The following is a 13,037-nucleotide window of genomic DNA, read 5'->3' as shown; positions in this document are numbered from 1 at the left end:
CAGGCATTGATCCAAGTCCATCACACCACCCCTGGTCCTTGCCTCTCACCTGCCTTTTAGAGGAGCTACCTGGTTTTCTCTACAGGAAGGGATGGAAGCAGGAAAGAGACAAGGAGAAAAAGGGAGGCAGGCACAAACACAATGGGACTCTGCCAAAGCAGGGCTCTCTTACCTGGGAACAAGGCCTGATATGGACCAGCAGCTTCCTTCTCCAGCTCCAGGTCTTTCTTCTCCACAGGCTCGGGTGCCTCTTCCTTTGGAGGGATGGCAGGGGCAGGGGGTGGAGAGGCAGGGGGCGGGCTGGAAGGATGGGAGCTGGGGGTGGCAGGGTAGGAGTAGGCTGGCTGCGAAGGTGGCTCCTCCATCTTTTGGATCACCTCAGCTTTGAGCACAGACACGGGTGAGGCCCTGGGAGAGAGGGGAGGTGGACTCACAGCCTTGCTGTAGGATGTGGAGGCGCTGGGAGACAGCACAGGTGGTTTTCGGTGCACCAGTCCCGCGGCAGAGGAGGAAAGGCCTGATTTGGCACTGTCCAGGCTCCGTTTCGTCACCTTCTCTTCCATATCCGCACGTTGCTCATTCGCCTTCAACCTCTCCTGTGACAAGAGCAAAACTCAGCATGACATCTCCACCTGCTCCTGCAAAGCACAGACCTGCCACCAAACCAGATCAAAACCTGGTCTTATCAAACACGGACTAAAACACATGCTCCTGTGTGTCGACACCATTTGAAGACCAATATGATGGAAGGTGACACTGATCTGTGATAGCTTTCTTTACAAATTCCCACCTCCAGGAGTCATGTGAAGAGCATCTCAACTTCCCCTTGCAACCAAAGCAAACCACTTCTAAGTCTCCAGCCTAGCAAGCACACATGTAAAATGAAGGCTGAAAACCAGATAACCACCACAAAAATTAAATGGGTACAAAACACCCAAGTAAAAGCTCATGACTTCAAAAATCATTTGGTAAACAGGAGCTGGCTCCAAAACCCAGTGTGACTGCTACCAGTATTACAGCTTCTTCTCCAAGATGCTCAAGAGGTTTGCTTGGAGGTGACCAAGGATGAAGCCACTCACCTAAACAGATAGCTCCTTGGAGAAGGAATCAAGGCTGCACTGCTGCTGGACAGCTCTCCTGACAGCGCTGCTCAACAGGTCCACACCAAACCCACCCAAAATCCATCTCAACTGTGCAGGATGCACTGAATGTCTCGTATCCCATGGACCAGGCCAGGATGGCTCAATGCACCCATACCCTTGAGAGATACTTACAACAGACACAGCTGCTTTGTCCTCCCCCCAGACACTCCAAATTCAAGATCATTTCACATTCAAGCAAGATCTTGAAAACGTACCACGAGCTGGGCGCTCCTCTGCAGCTCCATGGCGTGGGCCGCTTGCTGCTGCAGGATGTAGAGCTCGTGCTGCCTCAGCAGCTGCTGATGGGAGAGGAGCTGGAGCTGGTGAGCATGCTGGAGGGAGCTCCTGGTCGGGGGGTACATCGCAGGCCACAGCGGGGGCGCCCGGTCCATCAGCTCTGCTGGTGAATGAGCAGAGACACAGTCAGGGAGGCAGGAGGATGGCAATGGCTAAAGGATTGCTAAGGGAAGTGTCTCTGCCCCAGTTAGGAAAGGCAAATGCTGACTGCAGAAACACAACCAGAAATGCAGAGGTAAAAGGGTGCTGTCTACCCCTCAGCAGCCCCAGTCCCACCACCCCACAGGTCGTGGGGCTGCCTGGCTTGCTTTGCTCTCTGCACACCCTTGGTTTGACTGAGCTTGTGTGTAGCTTCTCCTAACAAAGGACCCAAAGTCTTCATGGGGTGAGGAGCCACAGCTGAAGGTGACACATTTCCATCTCTGACAAACACCTAAGAAGAGGCCAGCTCACACCCTAAAGCTGTGGTTGCTGGTCCCTACAGTCTGTATAGTACTATCCAGCCCTCTCCAAAGCCTGTCTTCTCCACAGCTGTCAAAGCACAGTCCTCAGGGACACGGTCACATCCTTACCGAAGTGTGGCAAGTGCTCACTGGGGATCACAACAAGCTGCCCAGACTGTGGGTCTCTGGCAAACTGGTAGGCAGAAGGGAGAGCTCCACCCATGGCAGGGGGAAAGCCTGGAGTCATGCCCTGGTGCAGGGAAGGGTGACCAAGTCCTGAAGGAAGAAACATCACAGTCACAAGTCTGCGAGCAGACTGCAGCCTCACTGGGAACTTAGCAACACCTCTCCTTGGATTGCATTGAGGTGAACACCCCCTGGACACACAGCTCCCTCCCAGGGCACTCACCATAGGGATGGCTGGCCAGCCACATGGAGGGGCTCCCCGTCCTGGGCAGCCAGGAATGGGCTGCCAAGTGCGAAGCCGGGTCTGCAGACCAGCGCCCAGAGCCCGTCAAGGCTGGGCCTCCTGTCACCATGAGGTTGGAGTTCAAACCGTTCGCGGCGCAGCCAGAGGGGTGTATCCGGGCAAAATCCGCCAGCTCCTTGCTCTCTCTAGGGAGGGGGGAGGCAAGAGAGAGAGTGAGAGAGGGTCCGAGTGCTGCAGGTCACTGCGTGGCTGCAGGAGCCCAGGGGTACAGACCAGTCTGCAGGATGAATATGTTTGCAAACCAGGGTCAGACAATCAAGGAGAGATGTGATGGAGGTGGTTAAAAGCATATCCAGAATAAAACATCCCATGTCTCCATCCCTTTGGAGCAGGCATGGATTTGCAGCAGTCTATTAGGATTACTCTGCTGTGGATTCAGGATCTGCCTGTAACCCCATGGTACTCTGCTCAGCACTCCTCCCTGCACCAGCAAAGCTCGTACCAGCACCTTCACCAGGATGGATGCAAACCTGTCCCTCCTCCAGACAGGCTGTCCCCAAGCACGGCTTGTGGCACTGCAGCAAGAGACCCTGTCCTCCTCTGACCCTCACCTGAGCAGCTTCTCCTGATCCCGCTCCAAGCGCCCTGCCAGGAGGTGGCTGTCCCGGTGGCGGCTCCTCTCATCCCCACAATCATCTTCTGAGCGTCCATGCCCTAAAAGGCAACCCAGCACCATCAGACATGAGATACAGTCCAGAGAAAGTTGTCCCCCCTTCTCTGGGCATGAAGAAGCAGCACACTTGGAGCCAGCACACAAAAATGCCACCATACCCCAGACTATATCAGGTTAGAGCCCCTGAGGACAGGGCAAGGCTGTCTATGTGATCAAGATGTTCTCAGCAAGGCTGCTCCTGGTAGCATTCAGATGCATTTGGTTTGAGGTCTGTGTCTTCAACCCATCAAGAGACCCACTCAGCAAGGTCAGGCTGGTCTGCAGGACAGGATAGCCACCAGCCTGGGAGCAGCAGAACCAATGGGACCATTTCTGCTGAAGGAGAGTGACAGATTCCCCATCTCAGAGGGAGATGAGGCCCTGCATCAAAACACCAAGTCCTGCTGGTGTCCTCACAAGGACATCTCTGCACCGTCTGAAGCACTTCTGCTCTTGTAAACCAGTCTGGGAGAACTGGGTATGTCTGAAGCTGCTCCTTCTTCAACAGGCAGTACCAACACTACAGAAACTCAGAAAACCAGCGTGCTCCACTCTGACACTGAACCTGTTAGCGGGAATACTGCATCCTCCCCCAAACTATGCAACAAGAAGGGGCCTGGCAAAGCAGGGGCACATACCGCAGATGAAGGCAAGAGTCCAAAAAGGGGGGCTGAATGTTTGGCTTTAGAAATGGCTCACCCAGAACCAGAACAGCTCTTGCAAATACAGCCTGGCATGGTAGCAGTTGCATCTGCAGGAGGCTGGGAAGCACCTTCACAGGAGCAAACAACTGCTCCTCGCTTGCCATGCCAGGACCAGGCATTGGGTCCATCTTTCCCTTATTTTATTCATAGTCTTTATCCCAACTGATTGATTTTAGGCTTGCTTTTCCCTGTTTTTTCCCCCAGCTTTCTTGCACAAGCATTCTTTCCACAAACCCCCATTGCCCCTGTCCATGTTACACTTTGGCAGTAGGACTCGCTCCTAAATCCCAGCCCTGCTTGCAGTGAGCTGCCAGCCAGTCTAACAGAGCCAGGAGGAGGGTGTTTGCTTCCCCCAGCCCTTGGGTGCACCCTGTCAGCACATCCCCTGCCTGGGTGATGCTCTGCACCCCGCAGGGCTCAGTGGCACAGCACGGCCTTGCACGGCTGCACCCCAGCTCCTGCCAGCCCTTTCCAGGCTCCTTGCTCTCCCGTCTGGATAAGGTTTGGCACACAGGATAGCATCTCGGAACATCAAGTCTACTCTGCTGACAGGCAGTCTTTTCAAGGAAGGCTCCACTGTGTATTTCCACAAACCTGGACAGCCCGTGGGGTTTTTTTTGCTGTCAAGTCTCCAATTCCCTCAGCGTTTACTGTCAGAAGGAATCCAAGAACAAGACAACATCTCTCCCGGCTCCTCTCCCCAAGGCTCCTTCCATGGGCTTCAGGCACAAAGCAAAGATGCTTTAAAACCTGGCACACAGCTCTCCCTCCCCAAGGACTTTCCAGGGTCACCCCATTTCCCTTGCAGCCTACCACGACACAGTGTGCTATGGCTGTCCCCAGCGAGCCCCTCCTGGACTCACTGAATGATGCCCCATGCAGCCTCTGTTGCTCAGTTTTACTACTCAGCCTCCATGCAAGGCACACGGGCTCACTAACCCATCTGGAGCCACGGCATCCCCCCCTGCCCCTCTACCAGCATTTCCCCCTGCCTCTCCACCAGCATCCCCAGTCACACATAAATCCCCTTTCACCCCCTAGCCCAGTTTTTCCCCCTTTGAGCCCCTTTTACTATTCATTTTCCCCAGTCAATGCCCAATTGCCTCTTTGGTGTCAGCACCATGGAGCAAGCCCTCGGTTAACTCTCAGCCCTGCTCTCCTCCCCAGCACAAGGTGGGCTGACTCCCCCTTCCCCACCAGCCTTTTCTTAGAAACATATTATTTTGCCATTTCCCTCTGCTCCTCCCTCTCCCACCTACATCACTCGCGCTCCGTTTATTTATAGACGGGTTCATCGTCTTTTTTCTCATTCCCCATCCAAACACAAACACTTTCTTATTCCTCTAACTCCTGCCTAACCCTCCACCCTGCCATCAGGACGGTCCCTTTTCCATACAGACCAATGATTGTCCCGACAGTGAATGATCATTTTGTCTATATATACGAAGATGACGCACAGAGCACATAGAAAAAGCCAATCAGTTATGCAGGGAGGGAAGGCTCAGACCTTCGTTTCCTTGACGACCAATGCCCAGCACTAAATACTTGCATTTTACTTGCCAAATACTACAGATTAGCCAACTAAAGCCTGCTTTCTCCTTCTTAAAAGGTCTAAACATTCAAGCACCGTCCACTCAGCGCAAGCAAGCTAATGTTATTAGACGAATATCTCCTGGCACACAAAAGGGGGGGGGGGGGGGCAGCATTTGGGGGGCGAGAGGAGGAGAAAAGCAGTCTTGTTTTCTGTCTGAAAGCCAACTGCATCACTTAGCAACAAGCCCAGAGGCCTGCCAGAATTCAGCCCTTGTTTGGAGCCTTTTAGTTTGCCTCAGTAAATTACATTTAATGCAAGCTGGGAGGGTCTGGGACGACGGAACGGCTGAACAAACAGCTCCCTGTGCTGCCCACGAGGTCCTCGCTCGACTCCTGCCCGGCCATGGGGAGGGAGATGAGAGGTAATGGGAACAGGGAGAGGAGCTGCCAGCTGAGAGGAACTGCCTGTTGCTGCTGAGGTTTGGGAGAGGGGTGCAAAGGCAAGAAAATGGGAAAAGAGGAGGCTAAAAATGGAAATCCAACCACTGCTTGCTGACCACTCGCCCTGGCATTGCTCGCTGGCACACCAGAGCTGAGCTCTCCCTATGCTGGGGCAGCCCCCACGTGTGACCTTGCTACAAGTGCCAAGCAGAGCAACAAAACACTCAGCAGAGTCATCTTCCCCCTGCCAACACCAAGGCTTAAATCAAAACCATGCGACTATCACGGGCACAAAGGTGGATTAAGGGGTTTCTCACTCCCTTCGCTAACGGGGATCAAACACGTGGAGAAGGGTTGTCCTCGGAGGTGGATAGAGTGGATGGCATGTGAGAAAGGGGACTCCCTCTTGCACAAGGAGTCCTACTCCCTGCTGTGGTCTACAGTGTGCTGGGAGCACAAGGCAGAGAGAGCTGAGGACGCCAAACTCAGCTCCTGCCACACAGCCTGCACTGTGGGGCTGCTCCCCTCAGGGAGCAGACCCCACCAGGAGGTCTCAAGACAGGCCTGGAGAACATACCTTTGATGCTGCTGAGGGACAGCGAGCGATCCCGGTCTGCCAAGCTGGGTCCCAGTTTGGTGCTGCTGCTGCTGCTGCTGCTGTTGTCCTTCTGCCGGGCCACGGCCACGGCGATGCCAACGGGCAAGTGCCTCACCTCCACCTCACCCTGGGAGCCAATGCTCTCACGGCCAAAGGACTTGGCACTCTCTGGTCTCTCAGGGTCCCTCTTCAGCTGCTTTGCTGGCTGCTGAGACAGCAACTGCTGCACTTTGGAGGCCCCCAGCTGCGAAGAGTCCAACTTCATGTTGCCCAAGCCACCGAAGGGGCTCTTCTTGCCACAGCTCTGCCGGGATGTGGTCTCCTTGGCAAAGCTGCCACTGTACTTGATGAGGCTCTGCATGGCTGACCCCTCGCCATGGGAGGCGGGGTGGAGGACGTCCGTGGCACCTCGCGAACCCACCACCGAGGACCGCGGCAAGCCACTGGGGTCAAGGTAGACCTTCTTGGCTTCCTCCTCCGCCCGGCTGGCATGGTTGTGCTGGGCGGCCAGCACCGCCATCTGCGTGGTTGCAAAGTTGCCCATCTCAAAGGGCTTCCACTTCTGCTCAGGTGGTTTCAGCTGATTGTGGTCCAGGTGCTGCCGGGAGGAGTCCAAAGTGCCGTAGACCTTTGCTGCTTCTTTGGAGCTGGATCGCTGGAAGCGGTCGCGCTCGCAGGAGCGATGTTCTGCCTCTGGATTCGACTTCAGCAAGTCCTTGGAGGCCAGGAACTCCCTGCTCTCCGGGGAGCCCAGTCCCGGCCGGTTGAGGAAGGGCTCTGAAGCGACCTGTCTCTTCAGTGCCATTGAGTTCGCCCTGATCACTGAGCCCTTCTCCCGCAGAGCCTCCATCCTTTTGGCATCGCTGTGGCAAGAAAAGTCCTGGGACAAGAGTGCGCGGGAGGCATCTGCGAGGCACCGCTCCGTGGGCGACTGCAGCACCCCCACCTTGCCGAGGTCCTTGTCCTTCACCTTGTTGTCACGGGCTTGTGAGGCAATCTGGATGGGCCCACTCCTCTCGTCATAGGCTTCGACCGAAGGCACGAAGGTGGGGGCGATGACTTTGTGCTCCCTCCCCAGCTCCTTGGCCGGCGGGAAGATGGTGTATATGCTGGAATGGATGGACTGTGGAGGGAATGTCGTGGCTGGCGTCATCTTCCCCGGCTGCGACGGGTGCGGGGAGGGGCAGCTGCAGGAGACGTGCAAAGCACCCACGGAGGGCAGGAGGGGTTCCCCCCGCTTCAGCCGCTCGGCGTGGGCATGTGCAGAAGGCCTCATGTTCTCATCATGCCGAGCAGGATCCTTAGCACAGCGGTCCTGCTCGGCACCCAGGACCTTCAGCATGGGGTCCCCACCACCGTTGCAGTTGCTAAGGGAAGAACTCTGTAGCGGGTTCTTGGATTTGGGTTCCCCACCACCCACGGCCCGATTTGGCATGTGCTCGGCCACAAACGGTGAGAGACGCTCACCAACCTTCCCTGCCTTCTCCACCACGCTCACTTTCCGGTCGCTGTCAGGCTTGGTGTCCTGTGTGAGGTCTACCACACTGCGGGGCCGGGGCTCCTCCTTTGGCTTCCCGTCCTTCTTGGCAAAGGGCAGGGACAAGTCACTCCGGCATGCCCGCTCCTTCCCACCAGGATCTTTCAAACTTTCTTTTGAGCTCTTGTGCAGCTGCCCAAGGTCCTTCTCCCGGAGCAAAGCGCTCGATGTGTGGTTGCCCGAGGTCCTCGAGAGAGGAGGCTGTGGGTGCAAAGCGGACTGGCCTGCATGGCTGGACAGGTAGAACCCATCTGCAGAGCAAAAGCAAACAAAATTACCAAAGCCCTTCAACCCCTTCAGTCCTACACAGAGACAGACAAGAGGTGGCAAACCAGGAGGTAACAAGCTTCAAGGATGTCTCAGACATGGCCAGGAAGGACCAGGGCAGAGAAGACCAGGAAGGTACCTCCACATGGCCCAGGTGGGATGCAGGACAGCCCTGTCTCCAATGTATGCTGAGCCTTGTGATGCAGGGGCTTCAAGGAGGGACCTGGCCAGGATCCCTACAGCACAGCCACATCCAAGACCTGGATTTTTTTTTGCTAGGACAATCCTGGATGATAACCCAAGGGGGTTCCTGCTTTTCTCCCTCAACATCCATCAGCTCCAGCAGGCAGGAAAGACTCTAGGGCAAGCACTCAGGAGTGACCAAAGGGAAGGGCACATGGGGACCCAGACTCACCTTTCTGTGACTCAAAGAGGCTGTGCTGACCTAGCTGGGCCAGGAGAGGACTGCCAGCACTGGGGGGCTCGAGGTGGCTCAGGGGAATGTACGACGGGTAGAGCCCGTTAGGCAGATGGGAAAAGCCTGCAGAAAACAGGAAACAGAAGAGGGAAGCATGTTTCAGCCCAAGCAGCACGCTGCCTTGGAACCAGCCCCGCAGGAGCACAGACTGTTGTGGCTGCCGGTCCCTTGCGTGCCAGGAGCTGCGGCTGCAAGGACGCGGGCAACACAGCACACCACACACAGCCCACGGTGGGGATCCTGCCTGAGACCCCCATTTCAGGTACTAACCCCTGCTGCGGGTCCCCCTGCCTGCCCCCTGAGCCTCTGCAGGGCTCTAAACCCAGCAGCCAGGTGAGCTGCAACCCCAGCATGCCGCTTTCTGAGGAACAGCCGTAACCCTGCAGGCTAAGTGACCAAGCCACCTGGCTGATAAGCTGTTTTATCACAAGTACAGTGACCTGAGGGTGAGGGCACTCCCCAACATGCTTCCCAAAGAGCGATAAAACCCTCCTGCCAGCACAGCTCTGCCAACACAGACTGCCCCTGATACAGCTGCCCAGCACTGGGCTCTGGACAAAGCAAGAGCACCCTCCAGAGCAGGTCACACAAAGCAGCTCCATGTATCCAACACCAGCATCCTACCCTGGAGGAAGACAGAAAACCTGCCACCCATCCACAAGCTAATACAAAAGCAGCATGTCCCCAAGACCCTGCTACCAGCAGTCCATATTATGTCCTGGACACTGGAGCCTCCTCCAAGAGTGGGCCCCCCAGCAACAACCTCTTGGCTACAGGCAGCAATTCCTCTCCAACAGTGCCACCAAACGGCACCCGCACACTACTACAAACCCCAATGCTCTGTGAGAACCAGCATCCCAGTTGGTGCCATCATTTAAAAAGCAAATAAAAGCCATCAGGAGAGTCTGAATGAGCCAGTCAAGCCCTCTGCAACCCTCCTCCCTCCCCCTCAGGCCCTGTTAACAACCAGCTTCCCCAGAATTCAACAATCCCACTGAAAGTGACCAGGCAACAAGCCTGCCAGGAGTCCAGCATCCAACTGGATTTAAACAACATCACAGCAAAACCCAAGGGGAGACAGAGAAGTTCAGTCCCTGAAGCTGCAAGTGGAGCACCATCTGCGAGAGCTAGTCAATATTTCACATTATTTAGACAGCCGGGATCTCTTTCGCATACATGTTTGCATCCCGGCATATGTGCTTCACCGACGCAGCGCTCCCAGCAGCTCCTGGCCCAGATCCATCGCCTGACAGCTTCCCAGTGGCACCACCCGCACACGCCAGCCCTCCAGGGCAGGACCCAGGGAGCTGCTCTGCCCATGAAGTTCAACCCAGAGCCTGTTCCCAGCAGGTAAAACTTGTCACTTAATCCCGCACAAGGTGCCGTAAAGGCAGAGAGAGCGTGCGCACGTTCACACCTCTCCTTGGTAACCCCAAAACCTCCAGGCTAGAGCGCTGCCAAACACATTTCCTTACTGCAGGGCTGGAGGGCTTGGGTAGCACCAGCAGCCCCCCTCTGCAGCACATCTGTCTCGGCCACGCCACCTCCACCACACGCTCCCCAGCACGGCTGGGCTGGCGACGAGCCAGCGTCTGGAGCAGGAGCGACACATTTCCAAGGGAACGCGTGTCCCATCTGGCAGACCACATGGTTTCGGCATGACAAACCCCCTGGAACACCCCGAGCTGCACCTCCCCCAGCCCCACACGTCGCCACGTGAGCCCCTTCTCCCAGCCAGACCTCGATGCTGGCTGCAGCCGCTCCAGCAGGCAAGAGCACCGGCACGGAGATCGTGGCGAGGCAGATCCCACTCTGCAGACACAGCTGTGTGCAGATGCCCGTGGCATCCTCCATACACTGCAAGGACATGAAGCTACCTGCAAAACTCCAGGAAGGGGACATGGTCCAACTCTGACACCCAACACAGGAAGCTGCACACAGCTTAAGCTATTGGTACCCAATGAGGCACTTTGGTACTGGTTACATTCCTGGTCCTCCTGGGGCAGCTCCCTGCCTGCAGTGTCTTACCCGAGACAAGGGTAACACAGGGTCAACCCCAGCTCAAAACCTCTGGGGCTTCCTCCAAAATCAGCATTATCACATCCCACTGCTGGGATCCAGCCTCAGCCCTGGGTTGGAAGAGGAGAAGATGTGGGGAGGTCAGCTGAAGGAAGGAGGGGACAAGGATCTTACCATGAGGTGAGCTGTCACAGAGGTTTTCTAGCCACTGCAGAGAGATAGCCAGTTTCACGTGCAGTCTGAGTAGGGGACACATTCCGGGGGACAGGCTGACGACCACTTGGGATAACGTCACCACCCTGGCTACAGAACCAAGCTGATGCCACCAGTCCAGCACCTCACACCAGGCAGCCTTTCCCAGCACCTCCTGTGAGCCACGGCATCAGCGCTGCTCCTGGGAGAGGTGTAATTCCAACAAGGGGGCTCAAGGTACACCCCAAAGCTCTGCAGGAGGGGAAACTGAGGCACAGACAGGTGCAACGACCCACCTGCATCATCCAGCTGACCAGCAGCAAAACCGGAGAGCCACTCAAACTCCAGTCTCCAGTCTACCAGCACTGTTTTCCCTTCCTAAGTACCCAGAGGGAGAAGCTGCCCAGGCTGTATTTACCTGGCCCATTCCCTGCCAGGAATCAGAGCTGGGTCAGGGATGAGGGATCTGAGCCACAGCCTTCCTCGGGATGAACCCAATGCAAATGCAACCCCGAGGCACTGACGGAGCATCCCTTCCTCCATACAGCACTCCAGCAGAACTCTGGACTAGCTTAAGACTCACACACAGTCCAAAACCTGCTGCCCCTCTGCCCCGAGCAGGACCAGGAGCTGAAGCTGCTCCTCCACGCACTAAGTAGCTGCATTTGCAGGAGGCAGCCGTGGGCAAGTCGCTCCCTCCTTGGATCTCCGTGCCAGAAAGCGATGCCAAGGGGAGAAACTACCGCAGTGAGCAATGCACAGCTCACCCCAACCATGGGCTTCTGCCAGGAGAAAGGGAGGGGAAAGGGGGGAAACCACAACCATCTCCATCTGCCTGGGGCCAGGGCGTTTGCTTGAACCAGCAGAAGATCCTCTTCGCCCAGGGACACACTGACAGGTCTCAGCATGCTGAGCCACGCTCCTCCAGCCGACTGCTTGCCCAGGGGCGGGCTGGCACCGTGGCATGGGCAGGGAGGTGCCAGTCAGCAGCACTGCCAGCTCCAGACCCACTCTGCCTCCCTTCCCGGCCAAGCCACACCACACCCAATGCCTGTGCCCATCAGAACAGCCTCTGGCCACCAGCAAAAGGTACCACCGACACCAATCCCATGCAGGAGCTTTGCCAGTGTGGGCACACGTGATCCCAAGGAGCCCAGCTCAAAGGGTAAAAGGGTTTAAGGGGCACAGAGATCATCCATCACAATTTTGCACGTAGGCGAGAGCAGGCAGCCAAAATGCATGTTCCTGCTTGGCTCCCCTCGGGATGCACCAGTAGGTGTAGTGGATGGGCATGGAGGGGAGATGCACACCCATCCCCTCCTACCCAGCTCCAAAATGATAAAACATACCTGCCTTGCACAACTGAGACATAAATCACTAAGGGCTGTTACAAGAGGAACTTGGCGGGTGCAGATGTGTTGGCCCAGTTGAAAACATCATCTTTGCTCAGCTCTCCAAAACTGCACAGGGGGAAGAGGTATGACCGGGTGACTCACCACTGAGAGGGGATGTGACTGATGGGGAGATGAGATACCAGTGACCGCAGGAACCACACATCAAACGTCTGGAGGCCGGAGGTCGCGCCGGAGGAAGCGGGAGGGCAACAGGCCTCACATGCTCAGCCCACTTGGGGTTTGCCCAAAGCTCCCTGGGAGGAGGGAGCCACCAGAAAACATCCCCTGGCAGAGGTGGATGTGCCAACAGTGGAGCAGGCTGCCATGTGCCACCAGTCAACCAGAGCTTTTAACCTGTGGGCTCTCTCCACCTCGGCCCCCGAAGTCTCCAGGCCTGAAATTCAGCCCCAGTCAGATGAGTCGGCCAAGCCTGGGTTGTGAAAAAGCAGGGCAGGAGGGGACAGACTGGAGCAGAATGCATCCCCCCAGGGTCACGGCTCCAGCCGACAATCCAGCCTGATGTGACAAGTGTGTGTGCCAGCACCGGGAATCTTGCTCCATCCCAGCCTGGCTGCAGGTGACCGGCCCACTCCTTCACAGCATCTCTGTGCTGCCCTCCGTACTGGCTACCAGTCCAGTGCAGAGGTGACAGGTCTCTCAGGCACCCATGAAGGGTCAAGGACAGCAAGTGGGAGCAATGCAAAGACACTACTTCACAAGGAATTTACTCCCCCAGTCCGGTTTTCCTAACCAGTGGCTCCAACACACCACATGGCATCCACAAAGCCTCTGCTTGTGCCCAGGGACTGGTCTCCGGTCTCTGCTGTCACCCTGAAGGGAATCACACAAC

General features: G+C 56.4%; 1 protein-coding gene across 7 annotated transcripts in view; it reads right to left on the bottom strand.

Annotated features, from left to right (window-relative positions):
- TNRC18 (trinucleotide repeat containing 18) overlaps positions 1 to 13,037 on the bottom strand; it is a 56,399-nt gene that overhangs the window by 30,886 nt on the left and 12,476 nt on the right. For 5 of the 7 annotated variants that reach the window (XM_051631766.1, XM_051631768.1, XM_051631769.1 and 2 more), the window contains exons 2-8: positions 8,520 to 8,645; positions 6,280 to 8,088; positions 2,924 to 3,026; positions 2,292 to 2,497; positions 2,012 to 2,158; positions 1,358 to 1,542; positions 173 to 596 (exon numbers count right to left, since the gene is read on the bottom strand). In XM_051631766.1, the coding sequence (XP_051487726.1) occupies positions 173 to 596; positions 1,358 to 1,542; positions 2,012 to 2,158; positions 2,292 to 2,497; positions 2,924 to 3,026; positions 6,280 to 8,088; positions 8,520 to 8,645 (3,000 nt within the window). The remainder of the gene's footprint in view (positions 1 to 172; positions 597 to 1,357; positions 1,543 to 2,011; positions 2,159 to 2,291; positions 2,498 to 2,923; positions 3,027 to 6,279; positions 8,089 to 8,519; positions 8,646 to 13,037) is intronic. The other 2 variants (XM_051631767.1, XM_051631770.1) reach the window with 2 other exon arrangements.

The sequence above is a fragment of the Apus apus genome, chromosome 14 (genome assembly GCF_020740795.1).
Source record: "Apus apus isolate bApuApu2 chromosome 14, bApuApu2.pri.cur, whole genome shotgun sequence".
In the NCBI taxonomy this organism is placed as follows: Eukaryota; Metazoa; Chordata; class Aves; order Apodiformes; family Apodidae; genus Apus; species Apus apus.
Note: the sequence above shows the minus strand (reverse complement) of the source record. Positions and strands in the feature narration are given on the sequence as shown.